At 42.7% G+C, this 23,091-nt stretch overlaps 1 protein-coding gene across 2 annotated transcripts in view; it reads right to left on the bottom strand.

Moving 5' to 3' along the window:
* The window catches only part of LOC109430297 (protein Skeletor, isoforms B/C), a 215,751-nt gene that overhangs the window by 96,376 nt on the left and 96,284 nt on the right, over positions 1 to 23,091 (bottom strand). For both annotated transcript variants that reach the window (XM_029867020.2, XM_029867021.2), the window contains exons 2-3: positions 12,111 to 12,184; positions 11,880 to 12,031 (exon numbers count right to left, since the gene is read on the bottom strand). In XM_029867020.2, the coding sequence (XP_029722880.1) occupies positions 11,880 to 12,031; positions 12,111 to 12,184 (226 nt within the window). The remainder of the gene's footprint in view (positions 1 to 11,879; positions 12,032 to 12,110; positions 12,185 to 23,091) is intronic.

The raw sequence follows: 23,091 nt of genomic DNA, 5'->3' as shown, positions 1-23,091 counted from the left end.
TTTTGTAAAAGTATGTAACATTTTTTTTTATTCTAATTTTACGTTATACATTATTGCAATATTAATTATGTAAAATCAGTCTGAGAATAAAAAAAATAGCACTAATTACCAAAGTTATAACAATTCCTGTAGAACGTGTTTTCTGGTCCTCCAGAAAGTATGGGGCTGGTGTCAGGGCCTACGAGCCAGCCGCAAAAAAAAAAAACATTATAACGGAAAATCAGCAACAGAATAATATTTACGAACCGAGACCAACGATCTCAGCGAACAAAAAGGACTTGCGATTGGAAACTCGGCATGTGGAACTGCTGAGCTCTCAACTTCATTGAGAGAACCCGTATACTTGCCGATCTACTGAAGAACCGCGAGTTCGGAATCGTAGCACTGAGGTGTGTTGGGTAGGATCAATGGTGCGAAAGTTTAGAGGTATCATACCATCTACCAGAGTTGCGGCAACACACGTGAGCTGGGAACAGCTTTTATAGTGATGGGCGACATGCAGAGACGCGTGATCGGTTGGAGGCTGATCGACGAAAGAATGTGTAGGTTGAAGATCAAGGGCCGATTCTTCAGCAACTTCAGCTTAATAAATGTGCATAGATCTCACTCCGGCAGCACTGATGATGACAAAGACGCATTTTACGCGCAGCTCGAATGCGAGTACGAACGCTGCCCAAGCCAAGACGTAAAGATCAGTGTCCTGAACGCTCAGGTAGGCCAGGAGGAGGAACAAGCGACCTACGACTCATTGATTTCGCCGCCTCCAAAAACATGACCATATGAAGCACCTTTTTCCAACACAGCCTCCCTTATCGTTACACAAGGAGATCACCGCAGAAGACGGAATCACAAATCGACCACGTTCTGATTGATGGACGGTACTTCTCCGACATTATAGACGTCAGGACCTATCATGGCGCCAACATCGTCTCCGACCACTTCAGGTGATGGTCAATCTGCGCCCAAAGTTTTCCGTCATCATAATTGTACGGTACCGGTGACCGCTGCTGTAAAATCTTTAGAGACTGAAGCAACCAGATGTCGCCTCAGTATACGCGCAGAATCGCGAAACAGCGTTGTCAGACGAGGGCGAGCTTGATATGGCCCCTCTAGAGGACTGCTGGAGAACAATAAGAGCAGCCAGCAGCCCGACGTAACCGAGAGCACCATCGGGTACGTAGAAAGGAGTCAACGAAACGAATGGTTCGACAAAGAGGGTAGATCGATTTTGGAGGAGAAGAACGCAGCACGGGCGGTAATGCTGCAGCAAGAAACCAGGCAGAACGTGGAACGCTACAAACAGCGGTGGAAGCACCCGCCTCCGCTTGGAAGAAACGGAGTGCGAGGAAATGGAACTGCTGAGCCGTTCCCATGAAACACGGAAGTTCTACGAAAAGCTCAACAAGTCCCGCAACAGCTTCGTGCCACGAGCCGAAATATGCACGGATAAGGACGGAGGCCTCTTGACGGACGGTTGTGAGGTGATCGAAAGGTGGAAGCAGCACTCTAACGAGTCCCTGAATGGCGTGGAGGACGTAGGCACGAGATATCACGACAACGAAGGGAACGACTGTAGCATCTAAGCAACCATGTAATAGTAAATGTACTGACAACACGAGATAAATAGATCATTCTTAGTCCAACCACTAACCGATGCAGTTCCATTACTACATTTGGCGACTACGGATGCGGATTTCAAACTGATCTGATAAAGCGGACACGGACAGGGATGCGGTTTTCATTTGTTGGAAGAACGAAGGCCTTGGATTCAAGGAAAAAAAAAACTATGCAATTGATAATGTCTGTGCGTTTGGAAGTAACCCAGTTTGGAGAAAAGGAAGATGGAACACTATGGAAGTAACGTATTCAAGAATTACGGCGTGAATTCAAATCCGTTCAAATCGTGTTTTTTTTTTCTAAGATAACGTGGTAAGGTATGTGATCTTTGGTTGAAAGGTAGAGATTATTTCTCATGACCAGTTATACCCAGGTGCAGGTGTAGCCAATATATGTTGCAACTAGAAATTCAGGATGCAGTACGATGTCTGAATGATTCAGAGCTTCGGAACCTGGAAGTTGTATCAAAGGAATGCATCTGAAACGGGAAATGTTTCAAAGCAGGAAAGTTTGAGTTGCCCATAGAAATTCAGCGTTATGAAATGGGTGCAACAGAAATCAAGCAGATAAGTTTGGGTTGCTCATAGAAATCCATTAGTAATGGAATGGATGCAACAGAGACCAAGCAGGATAAGATATTCGGAATGCTACGGAAGTCATTCCAGAAGAAGTTAGATGTCTAACCTCTTTATTTGTTTATACACGAAAAAAAGCGTTGCTATGCAAGCATATAAGCAGATTGAAGCATAGCTACATTGATGCATGGTAGATAACAGACAATTTCTAGAACACTCTTTGACCCAGATTCATTCAGAATAACCAATCAACTTGTGATGTAATTTACAAACTACTACAATCCGGATAATGAAATTTTGAATGAGATTGATTAATCTCCCAAGGAGTCGAATTTCCAAAGCTCCGATGACCATCTCCAGTCAAGTAGGTAAATTAAGGTCTAAAGAACAACTTTTTAGCAAATGATCAATCAGTAAGCCAATTTAGATTTGTCGTTTGAACTCACTATTTGCTGCAAACTAAATCCAACCAATTTTATAACTTGGTGAATTCGAATTCTCATCAGCAGGAAAGACACAAGGAGTTTCCAGGTTAATGGACGTCATACTATTAAGTGCTGTGCAGCTGAACACTATACATCTCGAAACTATAAAATAAGTTATTATTTGACCATTTTAGTATATCGAGATTACAGAATTTGTATAGAGCATTGAATTAATTTATTTTTGTATTTGATGGTTGTTTAAATTAGGTGAAATCCAAACCTTTTGAAAACTATATAGATTAGCGCTATTTAAGAAAAGAAATGGAAAATGATCTCCATGTGTTTATAACACATTCACAGAACACACATGATTCCTGATGAAAAACAAATATTTTCAGAAATATTAGAAATTCAACATTGAGACAAACTTTACATAAAAGAAAAGGAAAATACTAGACAGTCTATTGTAAACTTATTTTATCATGAAGTTAATAACATAAGACAGGAAACAACCATCCCTTTACAAATTGCAACTTCTCAACCATTTACTATACTTCAGAACATTGCACAATGGTCGGAAAAAGATAAAGTTCGGCCAAAACTCTTTTTATGTGTTTAATCGAAGTTATAGGTTGTCTAGATATGTTATATAGTATTTTTATTGTTTAAAAAGGGGTATTCAAAAATTACGTAACTTCAATAATTTCAAAAACGGTAAAAATCAGTAAACCCCACATTTTTAACATATTTGGTTAAAAAGCCAATTTGAATTTAATTAAATGATCATCTTTTGATCAAATCCAATCAAGTTTGTTCAAAACTTGTGGAAAATGTGGGAAGATAAATTTTATTTCAGTCAAAAATGGAAAAATAACGTAAAATATATGGAAAAATATGACTTTTTTAAATAGCTCTAATTTGAAAAACTGCAAATTTCTGCAAAAAGTTTAAACGTTTTTATGCAGCCCTAAGCATCATGTTTAAGATGTACTATTCGAAATTGCGGCGACACGTGACGACACGAACCGTTTTTTAACTTAAAAATTATCAAAATTCCTAAGGTACAATATATGAAAATTTGAAAAGTTTTGTGACATATTAATTTTGCATCATACGTGCATTCAAACAGTCCAATAACAAGCTTTCATATGCTGGTTAACATAAAATATATATTCCATTCTCAAAATATTATTATTTTACTTTTTTCGAATAATTCATTTTTCAAATTTATGACTTAGGCCACTTTGGCAGTGAAAATGTCAGTGAAAATTAAAAGCTGGTATGCTTTTAATTAAGAATCATAAAACTACAATACATTATCTTTGTTATAAGGTGAAAAAAAGTTTAAAAATATCAATTCCGTTTTTTGAGAGTTTTGGCCGCCCCTTTGTATGAAGCCCGACCAATGTGCATTGAAACAATACTTCAAGAAATAGAAATTGATTTTAAAATAACGATTTATGTAATGGTTTATAAAAAAATCAATTGTCTTGAATTATTTATTCTATTTTATCAAAATGATAAATAGAAAAGTTGAACATCAAACAACTTACTTACCTTACCGGTCAGGCTAAGGCCGGGATGGCCTCTGCTGTACATAGTAGCCGCCTCCATTCCACTCGGTCCATGGCTGTTTGTCTCCAGTTCCGCACTCTGCGTAGGGTCCGCAGATCGTCCTCCACTTGGTCGACCCACCTAGCTCGCTGCGCTCCACGTCGTCTTGTACCGGTCGGATGACTCTCGAGAACCATTTTAGTCGGGTTGCTATCCGACATCCTGATGACGTGACCCGCCCACCGTAGCCTCCCGATTTTCGCGGTATGGACGATGGTTGGTTCTCCCAGCAGCTGATGCAGCTCGTGGTTCATTCGCCTTCTCCAGGTCCCGTCTTCCATCTGCACTCCGCCGTAGATGGTACGCAACACCTTCCGTTCGAAAACTCCAAGGGCGCGTTGGTCCTCTGCACGTAGGGTCCATGTTTCGTGCCCATAGAGGACGACCGGTCTAATCAGCGTTTTGTAGATGGTTAACTTCGTGTTACGGCGAACTTTATTCGATCGTAGAGTTCTGCGGAGTCCAAAGTAGGCACGATTTTCTGCCACAATGCGCCTCTGAATTTCTCTGCTGGTGTCGTTGTCGTCGGTCACCAGTGAGCCCAAGTACACGAATTCTTCAACCGCCTCGATTTCATCACCGTCGATATGAATTCGGGGTGGCGGGCGCGGTGATTCCTCCCTGGAGCCCTTTGCCATCATGTACTTTGTCTTCGACACATTAATGACTAATCCGATTCGCCTGGCTTCCCTCTTTAGTCGGATGTACGTTTCCGCCATCGTCTCAAATTTACGAGCAATAATATCAATATCATCGGCGAAACCAAGCAGCTGAACGGACTTCGTGAAAATCGTCCCACTCGTGTTTATCCCCGCTCTTCTTATTACACCCTCCAAAGCAATGTTGAACAGCAAGCACGAAAGACCATCACCTTGCCGTAACCCTCTGCGAGATTCGAAGGGACTCGAGAGTGTCCCTGATACTCGAACTACGCACATCACTCGATCCATCGTCGCCTTGATCAACCGTATCAGTTTATCCGGGAATCCGTATTCGTGCATAATCTGCCATAGCTGTTCTCGATCGATTGTATCATACGCCGATTTGAAATCGATGAACAAGTGGTGTGTGGGCACGTTGTATTCGCGGCATTTCTGCAACACCTGGCGGATGGCGAACATCTGGTCCGTTGTAGCGCGTTCGCCCATAAATCCAGCCTGATATTGCCCCACAAACTCTCTTGCAATCGGTGATAGACGGCGGCATAAAATTTGAGAGAGTATCTTGTAGGCAGCGCTCAGTAGTGTGATCGCGCGGTAGTTCCCGCAATCCAACTTGTCGCCCTTTTTGTAGATGGGACACACGATACCTTCCATCCATTCCTCCGGTAATACTTCCTCCTCCCAAATCTTGGTAATGACCCAGTGTAGTGCTCTTACCAGTGCTTCTCCACCGTATTTTAGAAGCTCGCTTGGTAGCTGATCTGCTCCAGCGGCTTTGTTGTTTTTCAACCGGCCAACCTCCTCCTCAATCTCTTGAAGGTCAGGGGCCGGAAGTCTTTCGTCCTGTGCACATACTCCTAGATCTGTTACCACGCCACCTTCGGTACTTGCAACGTCGCCATTGAGGTGCTCATCGTAATGCTGCCGCCACCTCTCGACCACCTCACGCTCGCTCGTGAGAATATTCCCGTGATTATCTCGGCACATGTCGGCTTGTGGCACAAAGCCTCTGCGCGAGCGGTTCAGCTTCTCGTAGAACTTTCGTGTGTCCTTAGCGCGGTACAGCTCTTCCATCGCTTCGCGATCTCGTTCTTCCTGCTGGCGCTTCTTCATCCGGAAGACTGAGTTCTGCCTGTTCCGCGCCTGTTTGTAACGTGCCTCATTCGCTCTCGTACGGTGTTGCAGCATTCTCGCCCATGCTGCATTCTTCTCGTTTTTCAACTGTTCACATTCGCCGTCGTACCAGTCGTTTCTGTGATTCGGAGTCACGAAGCCTAGTGCTGTAGCCGAGGTACTACCTATGGCGGATCGTATGTCCCTCCAGCCATCTTCAAGTGTAGCTGCGCCAAGCTGCTCTTCCGTTGGTAGGGCCACTGCTAACTGCTGCGCGTAGTCTTGAGCCACTTCTACGTTACGAAGTTGCTCGATGTTGAGCCGCGGCGTTCGACTTCGACGCGTGGTGATAACTGTCGAAAGTTTTGAGCGCATGCATACAGCGACTAAGTAGTGATCCGAATCTATATTCGCACTGCGGTATGTGCGGACGTTGGTTATATCCGAGAAGAATTTACCGTCGATTAGAACGTGGTCGATTTGGTTTTCTGTTTGGTGGTCGGGTGATCTCCAGGTGGCTTTGTGGATATCTTTGCGGGGAAAGAAGGTGCTTCGGACTACCATACCACGGGAGGCTGCAAAGTTTACGCATCGCTGGCCGTTATCATTCGATACGGCGTGCAGGCTGTTTCGCCCGATTACCGGTCTGTACATTTCCTCCCTTCCTACCTGCGCGTTCATGTCGCCGACAACGATTTTCACGTCACGCGGCGAGCAACCATCGTATGTTTGCTCTAACTGCGCGTAGAACGCTTCTTTCTCGTCATCGGGTCTCCCTTCGTGTGGGCAGTGGACGTTGATGATGCTGTAGTTGAAGAAACGGCCCTTAACTCTCAACAAGCACATCCTTGCGTTGATCGGCTGCCACCCGATCACGCGTTGTCGCATCTTGCCCAACACTATAAATCCTGTTCCCAGTTCATTGGTGGTGCCACAGCTTTGGTAGAAGGTAGCCGCTCGATGCCCGCTTTTCCACACTTTCTGTCCAGTCCAACAAAGTTCCTGCAACGCCACGATGTCGAAGTTGCGGGGATGTAGTTCGTCGTAGATTATCCTGTCACATCCTGCGAAACCTAGTGACTTGCAATTCCATGTTCCAAGTTTCCAATCGTAGTCCTTATTTCGTCGCGTGGGTCTTTGCCGATTGTATCGAGTCGTATTTTCTCCTATGTTATTCGCAATGGGGATTTTTACGGGTGGCTTATTGGGCCTACGCCAACACTCCTGTCTCGCCGGAGGGCCATCGTGCCAGTTCTGTTTAACGTCCCAACCAACACTGGGACGACCACGCTGATGGGGCTACCACCTTGGATCTAGCTGGGCGTGGTGCAGCGTTTCTTACTCAGCCGCTGGATGCCAGAACAGACGCTGTTTGAGCCGCACCTCCTTGGTGAACAGACACTCGGATCGTACCTCCTCAATCTAGCTGAAGTCAGAAGGACAACAGTGCCCAGGCTGCGCTACCAGCTAAGCACACAACTCTTAGCTGGCGGTCTTTGTCATCGTTTGACCCGTGGAAGCATGAGGTAGGAACTTGTGAGGACCAGAGCTATATTGGACGCTTTCCTTATCGACTCACCGTTTTGCAGCCCACATCAAACAACTTAGTCTTAATGTTTAAAATCGTTTATAACTGTCTAAATAATATGCTAAAAACTATTGACAAAGGGAGATAATGTAGCATCTAAGCAACCATGTAATAGTAAATGTACTGACAACACGAGATAAATAGACCATTCTTAGTCCAACCACCAACCGATGCAGTTCCATTACTACATTTACACCAACGCAGCAGAGGACCGAAATGAGCAAACTCCCACACTGAGGGAAGCCAGGATGCCAGGTTTATAGCCAGGATCTGGTAAACCGAACAGCTACCGGAGGAGTGGAAGGAAGGGGTAATCTGCCCCATTCATAAGAAAGGCGACTATTTGGAATATGAGAACTTCAGAGCGATCACTATTTTGAATGCAGCCTACAAAGTGCTATCCCAGATAATCTTCCGTCGTCTATCACCTAAAACGAATGAGTTTGTGGAAAGTTATCAAGCCGGTTTCATCGACGATCGGTCGGCAACGGACCAGATCTTCACCGTACGACAAATCTTCCAGAAATGCCGGGAATACCAGGTACCAACGTATCACCTGTTCATCGACTTCAAAGCGGCATACAACGGTATAGACCGTACAGAGCTAATGAAAATCATGGACGAAAACGAATTTCCTCCTCAAGCAACCAAAAGTTCAGTTTCCACTGGAAGAACGAACTCAGACGTTCAAGTTTGGTTCAATTCCGGTTTCGTTGAACTTAATTCTCCAAAAAGTTACTCATGTATTGTTTATGAACTTGGAAGTACATGAACAAGCTTTTGACATCTCTTCAAAACGACATTAAAGTTGGAAAAAGGTTCAGAAAGAGCTTATGTTAAACTTAAAAACATAGTTCAATCAAATATTAACCGAACTCATGTTGAACTTTTGCGTGCCTTTAAAACTCAAATATAATTCATTTGGACATATTCCAACAACTTGAAATCATTCGTTCCGAACTTGTTTCGAACTTGTTTTGAACTTATTACTCAAAGTTCGGATAAATATTAACCGTACCAAAAATGAACTTCACTTGAACTTCGGGGCCGGGGAGAAGTTCTCATTCAATTAAATCACTCGGAAATCGAGCGCAGCAGCCACAGCTTGTGTTAATTTCACAAGTACACTTTGTTTCACTATAATATTTTAACGTACTTACTTGTTATCAACGCAAATCATCCGTATTGTGTGGCTCAAAGGCTGCCCCCGCAGCAGACAACTCTTTAACCTCGGATTCCGCCGGAGTTTTTTTGGCTGTACATTTTTTTTCCAGCTTTGCTGGATGTTTCCAACCCCGTCCCACTTGTCGCTGCAGCGCGCCGGTAATCGACGCAATCGTAGTCACTGGAAACAAAGCTGAAAACTTATAATCTTTTCTTAAAGTCGATACACTGGCCCTAATTTATTGCTTTGCACTGCAAACCACAACAAACTGAAAATGTCAAACTGTGTAAGTTCACAAGAAGTTCCACGTGAACTTCTTTCGAACTTCCGACTTCAAAAAGTATTCAGAAAGTTCAGAAAAAGTTCACAGGCGAACCTGATTGAGCTCTACTATATGATATCAGCACATTGAGTAAAATCCCACAGTGCTTAACAACACATACATGCAGTAGTGGTTAGGCACCGGCTTTCAACGAGGCAAGGATGGAAATCTAGTGATCATGATAGGATCCCAAATGTGTCGCGATCGTTATCATGAGGTAGAAAAGATAAATTTCGATTTTCGTTCTCTTTTTGTGCATTCTTATTACTGAAGCTTCACGATTTGCATATGAATGCAATATTCCAGATCATGAATTTTGGTTCCGGGTGCAAAAGTAACCATAATTGTGATGAATAAAGTTTATCGCGACTTGTAACATGATCCGATAGATCCCGCGATAAAGCGTGCATCAGATGTTTGATTGCTCTGTGATACGAGCACAGTGCGAGGGTGTCGTATCATTCTACCGCAAGAGCAACGGCTATCTTTGATTGTTCGTATGGTGTATCATTTATCATTAGAAGTGATTTTCTTCCATCCTTGCAACGAGGAGACCCCGAGTTCAAATCTCAGTAAGTAAAAAACATCAAAAATTATTTCAAGGTATTAGTCAATTTGGATTCCACATTACCTAATGTCTCTTAATAATAAATTACTTTTGAGGACTTAACAAATTTTTTTTTCATTTTTTCGAAGCTTATTTTTAAGCTGAATAGCGTTCCTTTCAGCGACATAAGTGTACTTTTGGTGAACTCAAGTTCGGTTAATTACTTAAAAAGTGAGCTGAATAGAATGCTATTCATCTTCCTTCGAACAGCTGATTAAGCCCAAACATGCTACTTGTAACCAGTGATGTGTCTAACTGTCCGAGATTCGTGAGATTTTCGCGGTGTAGTGTTTCGTTTTAAATGTTGATACCAAGAAGATGTTTGAAAGTCCGCTGAGCATCACCAAATACCACCCACCGCTCACCGGACAGCTAGCAGCCACACCACATAGTTCCGCTACTCGCCACCAGACATCGCTGGCTCAAGGATAAGGCGGCCATGAGAGGTGGCGTATAAGGAGCCATGATAGGGCGAATTTTGTCATAGCGGGAAACCTTCGGTCGGGGAGTCTGGATTGGAAAAGCACCATTGCTCGACATCATTTGCAAGCCAAAACTCGAAGAGCATAGACGAGATTCAAGAAATTATCCGGAGATTTAAGTTGAAGTTCGAAAGAAGTAAAGAAAAAATAGTTGAAGTTAACGATAGTGGAAGAAGCTGAAGATTGGAAAATATCCAGGTAATCAACCCATTGACCAGAACCCCAATCGTTCCCATCACTAATGCGCCACTCATTCGTTTCCAAACCGCACGCAGGACCCCTTGTGTTTTACCTTGGTGAAGTCCGTAGAGTGCGCGTAATCGACCGAGACCCTTGCGTGGTCCTACCACCTCTCAGTCAACCGCAGTTCTCGAATCCTACACCCGAGACTGCAGAAGTAGGTCGCCTATGAGTGAGTGCCGCCATTGGCAGTTAGGCCACGAACGAAAGCAAACGAGGAAGAGGAAGGAAGCCGTCGTAGTGTCGAAGGACGAGAGGAACGAGCCAGCGACGAGGAAGGAAAGTGTTTAAAGTGGTTGCGGAAAGGAAGAAGGGGCCCCGCCGACCGTAAAAGGGAAGAAGAAGAAGATAGGAAGTTAAGGTAGGAGATAGGCTGTAAGAAAGTGGGAGGAAATAAAGGTACCTTGTGCACAAAAGTTAGAATAAAGTGTGAGAAGTGTTTGCAATTCGGTACTTCAAGTGTTTTCTTGGTCGCGACTGGTCAAGCGCATATGCCGACCCTGAGGCAGTTGTAGATGCCGCATAGGGGGAGGCCCCATTAGTTACATATTTTATCCGAACTTTTGGTTGCTTGGGTCTGAAGCTGACCAAACTGCCCAAAGCGACGATGGACGGTGTGCGAAACTGCGTGAGAGTTTCGGGTGAACTATTCAGTTCCTTCGAATCTCGCCGAGGACTGCGACAAGGTGACGGGCTGTCATGCCCACCCTTCAACATCACTCTGGAAGGTGTAATATGACGAGCCGGGCTCAACAGCCGGGGAGCGATTCTCACAAAACCCAGCCAATTTGTGTCAATTTGCGGACGACATGGACATTCTCGCCAGAACATTTAGAACGGTAGCAGAACTGTACATCCGCCTGAAACTGCTCAATTCTGCGAAGTTTTCAACAATTGGCAAATGATCCTTTTTTTTTAATTTGAAAATTTTAATTTTTAACTATATTTCAGAGAATGATTTTGTGTAGGAAGTCGATATACGAATGCAGCTTTATTTCGGTGCGGAAGTCTGTAACATCAAAAAAGAAGAAAATTGTAAAATTGGTTCGGTAAGGTATATAGTGCAGATTAAAGAACATCATCTCAATATTCACAATCCCCTTGCCGTCCCTCCTCGTTTTATAATTGAGATCCACGACATGAATGACAAAGATTAAGCGCCCGTAGCTCCCTGTGCAATGCAGTATGTCATTACTTATTTGCATAAAACCAGCTTTAAATTCATCCCTCCCTACCCTATTGGCACCCTCGGTCCTAAGAAAGATAAATAAATTATCTTTGACAGGTCCTCTCACCAAAAAACCTTTTTTCAAACAACTATGTACCTTGAATCTCCCCACCCACCGGAGGCTAACGACCAGACAAAGCGGATGATGATCGTCTGTCTGCTCTGTAGCTGTAGTACGTGTTTGCATAGGTTGATGTAGAAGCTCAGTCTAGTCGGGTTGTAATCCCAAATGAAAACTTACCGTCCGGTGTACTCCTCCGGATAGGGGATGATGTAGCCCTCGGGGCTAGGACGGGGTGAATTGCCTACCCAGAAGAAGGCGTCCGGGGCACTGCCGTCGTAGTAGAATCCTTTGACGTACAGTGTTGACTCGTCGACGGCAAACACTCGACCCTGTGGAACGCGAAATACATATAGTTTGTGACGCGAATACTGATGTTGAGTTGTTTATGTTTTCAAATGCTCTCTATACCTCAACATTGTGGCCGAATGTGGCGAAATGTCCGATTTCGCGTCCGTAGTAGTGATCGGGTGCTCGGGATTCCACTGGAAGGATAAGAGAAATAAGCATTGTCAGTATAATGGGTTACAGCTTGTTTTTGTTGCTGTTGTTTATCAATGTATATTAATTAAAGCTATAGAGGGATGTCAGTAGAACTTAAATAATGTTGACAACAATTCCGACAGATTCGGGTTTATAACTCAGTGACGTGATGCAATTCACAACCATGATTCATATTACTTACATCACTAACTATTGTATGGAACTACATTTGATTGCAATAAGGTACTCTAGTTTACTCATTACATATGGAACTCTGAGCTGAGAAGTTTGTCCCTGTTTGAACGCTACGCCAAGATGAAGAATGCTACCACATGCGTCGTTCTTAAAGATTCTCAAAGTTATATTGTGATATGAACTTTACTAAATGTAGTACGATGCAAATCAAATAAACTCTACAAAATAAAGTTCAGAGCTATAGTCCTCAGCAGCTATTCGTTGTCAGCTAGCAACTACAATCTTTCAAACCCATCGACAGTGCTAATCTTCAAATACTGAAAAACATCACGCTTTTAAATCCTTCGAAGGAAACCATATCCGAGCGAAACGCGGTGACGGAGGAAGGTGTATTCATTTCCAGCGTCCAAGTGAAAGGCACATGGCCTCCAGGGAAGCTTTTGAATCTTATCGATTTTAGGAATTGAGTATGCTTCCTACTACTCAAGTGCACTCCTGCTTCTGTACACATAAACATCTGTATCAGCGTGTGTAGAGTTGCACAGTTGATTTCATTCCTATGACTCCGGGAAAGTGATTGAATGCTTTGTATTATTTCAAATCGGGAGCTGGCTGAGTGACTGTCCGTCCATAGGGTGATATTTGTGTGGCTGATATTGAATTTCCATTTTAAAGGGATCTCTTTTGAAGGTTACGTTTGATCGGATTGTTTTTCTGTTTGTAGACATAGCTGTATTCAAGTCTTTGTTCTATTATCATTATAATCAATTTAAGTTTCTTAGATTATTGGATTATTTTAGTTTTTTTTTGTACCTTCTTAAAGTTTTTGTTCGCTCCGCTCGTTTATCATACTGGTTAATAAGTTTTTTTTTTTTGCAATTACAATTATAATTGAAATAAAGCCTTCAATGAACTACAAGGAAAGTACTCTTAAAAAAGCTAGAAAACGAGAATTAACTAGTGGAATCATGCTTTTATTTTTGAATAATCTGCTCTACGAGCTGGAAAGCTCATCAAAATGGGCTTGTTCGCCTATCGGCCAACTTTATGGCCTAAATACTCCAATGAGCAGTACACACTCTGAGAACACTTTGCAATATAAGATGAAAAATTGGCAGGAACCGAGCCCTTATAAATTGCTAAACCATGTCCCGAGCACGTTGCCAACTTATTCGAGTGACCGTTTTACGTGCTGGGTTAGTGCGTTTCATACAGACTGTGCGGTATAAAAAAATGAAGCCCTAAATCGAGAGCCACCCACCACCACCGTAGCTCCGAATCCGAAGGCGATGATGCGTGAATCACGTAGGTTATACCCTCTTACTACTTTGTTGGCAAAGAAGTTGCAGATGATGATGGGACGGTATCGTCCTAGCAACCAACGAACGGCATACAAATCTCCAACTATAAGCTGCAGCCACTGGAGGAGGGATTGATAAACAAGCGTATAACTGATGCTTGGAGGCAATATAGGGAGGATAATTTTTAATAACTAGATCTATAAATGATATTGCTACTCTTCCCTATCACCCTTATATATTCGTTGGCTTTTGTTGGATTCTTTTGTTAGTGTATGGAGAGTGTAGAGGAAAATGGGGAATTTAGGTCCATAAGAGGCAGCACGCTCAGAGGAGTACAACTCGTTATTTTTCCCTCTGGAAACTAGGTTGTTCTATCAACGGCAGCCAATATGTCAGCAAAATGTGGGAGTATCGACTCGCAAGTGATGATTCTAAAGTGTAAAGGTACTGCATCTGAATTCGGTGAAGAAACGTCTTAGACAAGTTGAACTTATTGCTCAGTGTTATGTTTTATCCATGGGTACACTGTAGTAGGCAACAGAATATACCACATCATAATGTGCAGTCATTTGTAAATTTGATAAAACTTGAAGTTTGTCATTGAGGGAAGTGCTGTAGAACACTGTACTTCAGGGTGGCTTAGTTTTGTTTAAGAAATTCATGCCTTACAATTTCAAATTGAGGGTCTGTGGAGGCTCTTAACAAAGATGAAGTTTTAAAAGGCAAATATAGGATGCAAATGTGCAGTTTAGTGACCGGCAATGCGGGACAGCCATGAAAATAATTGGGACGGATACTAAACAAAACAAAACGAAGCGACAACAATGGCGATGACCTTATCGTCAACTCTCACCTAGCGCCGTCTAGCGTGGAAGCAAATGTGTGAGCGCTAAAATAAAAGCAGAAGCAGCAGCATGGGGAGTTAGAGGAGGAAATGATTTCCAAGCAACGAAAAATGGACTTGGAGCTGCAGATCCGCGCTGAAGAAAAAGAGAAACAAAGAACATGGCAAACAAAGAAAGCAGCAGTTACACACAGCAAATAATTTCGTAATATCCAGGCGCGTAATTTCTGGCGATGGATCCATTTTCGAAAGTTATTTCTCTCGGTTACATCATTTCCCAATAATTATCACACTAACCATGTACACCTATGTTGGCACCGGAAAGTGTCAACAAACCTGTTCCAGGAGATACCTGGAAGCAAAGGACAGGGCAGCAGGGACAGGAATCCAGGGGCGGCCTCCCTGCTTGCATAGGTAACCACCAGGATCAACGGCGACTACTTCATTTGCTGTGAGGGACAGCAGCTCTAAGGGGGACCCAACGGAAATGATGACTACTACTAAACCCATGAACAACAATGTGATCGAGAGTGGAGAGGCAGAGGGAACGGTGTTGAGCCCGTTCACGCGAGGACTTTGATCGCCACTCGAGATTTCCACTACGAGGGGCTGGAGCACCCACCAGCGAGCAGATGGTAGGAGGTTCAACAGGAAGATCACGACGCGGCGCAGCACTGGCCGAGGAAGCGAAGATGACTGGTGCGGTCCTCACGTGGGCGCTGAACCGCAACAGGAACTACATTTACATTTTCTAATTATGGTAGATTTTTTTCAAAATTTTGTTGAAATAGCGGAGCAATCGAAGAAATCTGAAATTCATTGCAAAAGTGTTACGCTAATCATATCGGCAGAAGTGAAGCAAGAAGCAGCAATGGAAGTTTTATCGACAAGTTCAGCAACAAAAGTATCGTCATAAGCATGAGCTTTTGAAAGCAGAATTAATAAATTTTTATCTTTTTACTAAACATACATATGCTGCCAATATCTCGATATTAAAAATAAATAATTTTAATTTATTTAGTTCCGATTGCAATACCGTTCAAACGACGCCTTCCTACGAACGATAAGCATGTTCATTTGGCTCACACTTTGACAGTTCTCTCTGCACGATTGGCTCACAATGGCCGCCTCCACAGATCTCTATGATGTAGGATTACTAGGGAAAACAATCATAGCATGCCAGAGTGCGCGCGGAACGACGCGAAGCGGAAAGCGTTTTGCCGCGCGACGTGCGAGAAAACAGTGCATGCACTGGTTTTAACTAGAAATCCTATACATAGAGATGAGCGGAAGTTACAGCAATGGAAGTTTTTTCGACAAGTTCAGCAACAAAAGTGTCGTCATAAGCATGAGCTTTTGAAAGCAGAATTAATATTTTTTTTTTATCTTTTTACTAAACATACATATGCCGCCAATATCTCGGTATTAAAAATAAATAATTTTAATTAATTTAGTTCCGATTGCAATACCGTTCAAACGACGCCTTCCTACGAACGATAAGCATGTTCATTTGGCTCACACTTTGACAGTTCTCTCTGCACGATTGGCTCACAATGGCCGCCTCCGCAGATCTCTATAATGTAGGATTACTAGTCGAAACCTGCAGAGGAGACGAGGCTCAATAAGCGTCTGGAAGAGACGGGCGAAAAGTCGAAGAGAAAGAAGGGAACGAGCCGTGTGAGTAGGCAAGTTGCCAAGTCGGTTGCGAAACGCTCAAGAAGCAGGGAAGCAAGCCTCAAGAGACCAAACCTAAGAGGAACGATGGCCAACCGGACCAAGGCAAAGAGAACCCTTGGATTACGATCGGAAAAAAGAAGGTTGTGAGAAAAGTGAAGTCGACGGAAGCGACTCTCCAGTTTATTTTTTAAATTTTTATTTTTGTATATTTTCTTCTAAGCTGGACGAGATCACCGACGCACAAGAGCTCACAGCCGCACTTAAACAGCAGTGCGAGATAGATGAATCAAGTGCATCAATCCGCCTGCGAATGGGTCCGGCAGGCACGCAGATTAGGTGGTAAACAAAGCCACTGCAGTCGGCAGGATCAAAGGGTACACTTTCAAGCAAAGCTGGTCACTGGTCAGTGTACCCGCTCAGCATGTGCGAACCTGAAGCGTGTTTGAAACAAGGACACAAATCGTGGGCATGTGAAGGCCCCTTCAGAAAAAAAACGCTGCAGGAAGTAGATGGTCATTTCGCCAGGGAGTGCAACTCGGCACTGGAATGCTTGATTTGTACGGCAAACAAAGGCCACACGACGGGCGGGCCTAAATGCCCAGGCACGCGAGCAGGTCGAAGTTCTAAACGATAATGCAGGTTACACAACTAAACCTGAACCACTGTGAAGCTGCACAGCAGTTGCTGTGGCAGCCAGCTTCGGAGTCAATTACAGACATCGCCTTGCTAGCTGACCCCTGCCGCAACCCCCCGATAACGGGAAATGGGTAGCGGATAACTCTGGAACGGCGATCTGTACAACCGATCGTTTTCCGATCCAGGAAATATTTTCCAAGTCGCACGAAGGTTTTGCAGTAGCGAAGATCAATGGCCAATGGGCTGCACCCGGGTGTATTACTGTAGTTGTTATGTCCCATCCAGATGGCCGATGGATCAGTTCTCGGCAATGCTGGCTGCGGTAACAAACGCGCTAGTAGGAATGAGTCCTGTGGTCATCGGCGGAGATTTCAACGCGATCAAGTGGGGTAGCCGATTGACTAACATGAAAGGCTGGTCACTACTCGTATACATGGAGAGACTGAATGTGGATGTCGCGAAACTAGGTGAAAAAATGACCTACAGTAGGAACGGTGCAGAATCCACCATTGACGTGACCTTCTGGAGTCACAGTGACCACTTGGTGGTACGATATAGGGTGGAACATGGTGGAAGGAGGACACAGCCGAAAAGGTCATCGACAGTCATCGAGGATGGCTGTCCTCGCGCTTCGACAAGGCGTCATTTGTCGAAAGACTGCTTATGGAGGATAATACCGACGATCTGTCCAGTGAAGATCTAGTTGGAACTCTAAGCCGTGCGCGCGATGCCACGATGCTTAGGCGCGCGCTACTCAGAAATGGATGGAAACCGGTAGGGGGATTAGGGGCATAATGGACACCCTAAGCAAATGAGTATGTTAGGCCTGTATAACAGTAAAAAACTTCACATATTTTTAGTTGGCTTACAACTATAACTTGTTTCCTACGTATTTCAATCATTTGCAGTTTGTAGAATGTCATTATTGTGAAGAAATAATGAATTGAAAACCGTGTGTTTTTTGGGGCTGGCAGCAAAGGTACGGGGCGAAATGGACACCCATCGGGGCATAATGGACACCCCTGCATATTTTATGCTGTATCTTTGAGAATATCGACCAGTTAAGTAATTTGCCAATGGAGATCAATACCACAGATATAATACTCCATCATAGAGGAGTTTACATAACTTCAAAGTTAATTAAATAAATTTTAGACTAAAATAATCGAATTGAATATTTTCAAACTCTCTAAAACGCCTAACAGTATGCAACGCCCGTACATCCATTCAGAATTGCCAGTGTTCATTTCGCCCCGAATAGACAACAACATTGAAATTGTTATTTTCAGTGTGTTCTGATCAAAAATATAATGCTTCATCCATTGCTAAACCTACGCATACATGTTGATAAGCTAACAATTCACTTGTTTGTATGGTGGACACACTCAATCACTCGTAATACCTTATTTGCTGCTGCTTCGAAATTATAAGAAATCCACCATATGAAAAACATACTTCAATTTCAATGATATTTTGGTTATTTTGAAGGAATATAAAGGGTACTTGTGAAAAATAGAACAATGACTTGTTCATTTACACTTATGAATTGAAAGTTTAACATAAAAGTCAACGGTTTCGGCAAAAACAGGGGTGTCCATTTCGCCCCGGGTGTCCATTATGCCCCTAATCCCCCTATACCGGTGGTGTCTAGAAATCGCAGAACTACGCGCATCCTGCCTAATAGCTAGAAGGAGGATGCAAATCCGAGCAGAAGGACATACCTTACAAATACCATGCGAAGAGCAACATGTGCTCTAATACCTAAAATTGTTATTGGTGCGTTATTCTACGAAATGTTATGAGAACATCACAATAACAGTTGGAGGTATTTGAGCAGAGTTTGGTATTGATGTAGTATTTGTTAGTTTGGCCGTGCAAATAACAGAAGAAAAAGATTTGCTATTACACCATGAAGTCAACAAATATAAAAAACATTAAATAACAAGAAATGTTATTAGTTTGTTATTCAATAACTTTGGAATAACAAATACAGTTCTTGAAATATTAGGTATGCATTCATTATTGAAATAATAAGACTTGTTATTTTCAAGGTGTTATATATACAATATTTTGGTATTCGTTTTTGTTATTTTGCTTCTTATTCCCACCTAATGAAGGGCATACCAAGGTATGGTATGATTTAGAATAAATATCTTGATATGATATTCACTTGTTATTTTCTTCTGCTCGGGAAGAGCTCGCATCGATGAGGGTAGAATGGAACGAAGTGAGGCCTACAGGACGGCTAAATTTGCATTGAACAAGGAGATTAGGGCGCGTAAGCGGGCGTGCATCGAAAATCCCTACAAGGCAGCCAACACGAACTTTTGGGGTGATGCCTACAGAGTAGTCGTGGCCAAAATGAAGGGCGCGTCAGCACCTCCAGAACGCTCCCTCGAGATGCTGCAGAAGATCGTGGAAGCGTCGTTCCCACGCCACGATACCAACCGGCCAAAGCGAGGTCGTTCCGGTAACGAACGACGAGCTCATTGCGATAGCGACGTCGCTTAAGTTGAACAAGGCTCCGGGTCCGGACGGTATCCCGACAGTAGCCATCAAGACGGCCATCGAGGCTAGCTCTGAGATGTTCAGAATGGCTATGCAGATGTGCCTAGACAGAGGCGAATTTTCGGAGTGGTGGAAAAGGCAAAGATTGGTTCTTCTGTCCAAACCCGGGAAGCCACCTGGCGAACCGTCGGCATACAGACCTATCTGCCTTCTGGACACCGCCGGAAAACTTTTGGAACGGATCATTCTGTCGAGACTGATGGTCTAAATATACCGAGAAACCCGATGACTCTGGCCTTCGGGGTAACCAGTTCGGCTGACGGAAGGGTCGACAAAAACGACCGACATAGCGTTCCACAAGAAGCGAACAGGAATCCGCTAATGCGTGGTCGTTACGCTGGACGTAAACAATGACGGTAGCTGGTGGTAGAGTGTACTCATGTTCGGCCCCACTCCCCCTTCTTGAAGTCATCCTTTACGGGCGTTCCGAGAAGGTAAGGAAGAGAGAGAATGAGTTTTTAGTGGGTCGAAATCCAAATAACCCGAGGAACCACCTCTTGGGTATTTGATCAACAAATTTTCTTATTCTAAAAAAACAACAAAAACAGAACAACAACAAAAACATAAACATACCGCAGATGGTATACATAGTATACTTAGACGAAGTGGGTTAACCTTGTGGATGTTACGGGCTGGGGTTTACATTCGGTCCACAGTTAACATTAACATTAGAGTTTTCGTACATATGCAATGAAGTGTAGAACAATATAGACTGTTTCAAAAATTATGAATACACTTTGTTTATTCAATTAAATGAGCTGTTCTTATGAATTCTACCAACTTGTTTCAGAGCATAGCATATTGTACTCCATATTTTTATATTTCCTTTCAATTGTCTTGATATTTTAAAGAACAGTCGAGTTCTCTAACAAATAACTTAATTTTTCAAATTTGCATTTGCACAAAGGTGTTTTTTAATGATTTCAACATTATTAATCATCAAATACCAAAAAATATCTAAATTTTTATCACATTCGCTCTCTCAACAAGTTGTCTAAGTAATGCCATGATCAAAATTTGGGAAAAATCTATAAAGGCATACCCACAACATTTTTTCGGAGATCAAGTTTCTTATTTTTTAAGGTTTTCTACGGAACATAAGAACTACCACACAGTTTCTTAGCTTTCCTGGACGCATTTAATCTAAACAAACTTATTTCTTCAGCTCATTCGATCCTTCAGATGGCAAAGCTTGTCATACCATAAAAACGAATGCAGTAAGCAGTAATTAAGACATTCGTTTGCTTAACGTTTGTTGCTACTGGTGTTGTTGAGAAATTTGAAACAAAAAATTTTGTATTGAGAAGGCCCGTAATGGTGGTTCTTGATCAAATATTCCAGTAAAAATTACTCTTACCATTCGAAAAATATCTTTTATTATCGATACAGCCATTTTTATTGTGTTTGGAAATTAAATATTTTATCTGTCAGGTTTTTTTTCTTTTCTACTATGCTACATTTTTTGACCACTTTGTGCAACTTCAAATTTTAATCATCTAGTTTACAGAGCCCTATTTTTTAACTTTTACCAGAAACATCAACAAAATTGGTATTATTTGCTTCGTTAGCATGTTTACTATAAGAGCTAGAAGAAACTTTTTTGGACATTATGTTCAAATTGAAATGGCAGTTAATCGTTAGTGTATTTATAATTTCTGAAACAGTCTATATTTGTACATTTGAACATTTCACCTCAAATTGTACTCACGAGCATCATCAATAAATTAAATGTAGGAAATTCAGAAATCATCATCTCATATTTCGTTTTCGGCTTCATTGTCAAGCAGAATAAGCATTCAGACACATTGCTACTACACCGTCCGTTAAAGCTTCAAGTTTAGGGTGCTCGAGTGGAAAAAAATCCTCCTGCATCCAACACTGAACAACACAACACTACCAAAAGCAGCAGCAGTAGCAACCTATAGGTGACACTAACGACGAAAGGATACCGCTCCCACCCACACTCATCATCACAGTCATCGTCATGAACGTCGGTCGTCAACTGCCGCCGCCGCGCCATTCGTAGGGGAAAGTGGGGTAATATGCCATTTTTCAAACTTTCATCGTTTTCAATAATAAATAGCTTCATTTACTAGGCTTTCAAAGTGTTAACAGCAACTAGACAATATTTGCTCGATACTTCAGCAAAAATTTTCACTAAACTATTACATTTTCATCGATTTATAGCGATTTCAAAAACTGGCTCGTAAAACGGAAGTGGTGCAAAAAGGCCACCTGCCATAGAGTAAGATGCCACTTCACGAAAACGTTCAAAAATTACGTCCATCATTTTTCGGGCATTTCTGACTCCCTTTGCTCCTCTGGTCCGCTATTTTCGTATGTTCAATACATGGAGTGTCACCATCTCCCCGCTAAACGATGGTCTTCATATTTGAATGACCCCTTACATGAAAAGCGTAGACATCAACAATCATGCGCCTCCATGTGTGTCTCAATCTGCTTGGAAACACTTGGCTGGTAATAAAATCACCTGAAAACCTTAATTGCAAGGACGAAACACCGGAAGTTGATTGGGAAATCGAAAGATTTTCCATTGGTATGGCGGCTTAGCTTCTAGAAGAATGTTTTATGTAAACATATCTTAAGTATGTAAACATATGTATTAATTATGTAAACATATCTTAAGTTAAGTTAAGATTCTTAACACCATTCACCTATAGTAATGGTCAAATCACATCGAGGAATGATTTTATGAGTTGGGCAATTTTACCCCATCTTGGCATTTTGGGCTTTGTTCCCCTATTCGGTGCAGCAGCATCACCAACCGTCGAGAATCGGATGGGAAAATAAGAAGCCGAGAAAGATGATTTTAATGATGATGATAACAACGATAATGGAAATGAGACGAAAACGGTTCACGCTGCCAGATAAAATCCTATTATGCGATGTGGGCCAGCAGGAGAATGCTGGGGAAGGGGGGTTAAGATGGGGGAAATTAGACGAAAGGTGGGTGAGAGACTTGAGCCAAAAAGGGGAAAAAGAAGAAAGCGATCACAATGATGAGGTTTTATGGCTGTTTAGTGCAGTGTCGTTTTTCTTATCGTCCGTGCAGATGGTGATATACCTCTCTGTATAGAGAAGCATAATTCTCCTCTCCGGTTCGGAAGGAAGCGGATTTCTTTTTGGGGTTCAGATGTATCGTTATACTTTGACAATTTCGTTATAGATATTTTTTTTCTGTTACGGTGCAGGTCGAAGTTCTTTGCCCGATTGGTAACTTTTGACACTGATGAATAGAATAAGTCTAATTTCCTCAGTAGTCGCAAGGACGTGGCCAGGACAGTTCACGACCATTGGAGGATTGCGTCAATCTTGTCTAACAGTCAGAGATTAGTCCCAAATCTTTGTGATTTGGTTCGGACGGGAAGGAGGCAACCCTCATAACAGCGGTCTAGGACTGTACCACCTACGAATTTGTACGACTCGCTTAACCCGGGGGCGGTCGCGTCGTGTACAGAGTACACGCACCATGAAAAATACAGGTAGTCAAAGACGCGACTGCTCGAGGGTTAATGTTAATGCTAAAATGATAATGCTAATATAGTTGTATTGAGACAAATAGTTCTAGTTGTATTTAAAATTTCAATGTTTGGAGCTCGAGTATCTGTTCACCAAAAAGGTGCGGCTCAAACAACCACCCTCTCTCCTGGCATGCATCGATAGAATG

The sequence above is a fragment of the Aedes albopictus genome, chromosome 1, assembly GCF_035046485.1.
Source record: "Aedes albopictus strain Foshan chromosome 1, AalbF5, whole genome shotgun sequence".
NCBI lineage: Eukaryota > Metazoa > Arthropoda > Insecta > Diptera > Culicidae > Aedes > Aedes albopictus.
Note: the sequence above shows the minus strand (reverse complement) of the source record. Positions and strands in the feature narration are given on the sequence as shown.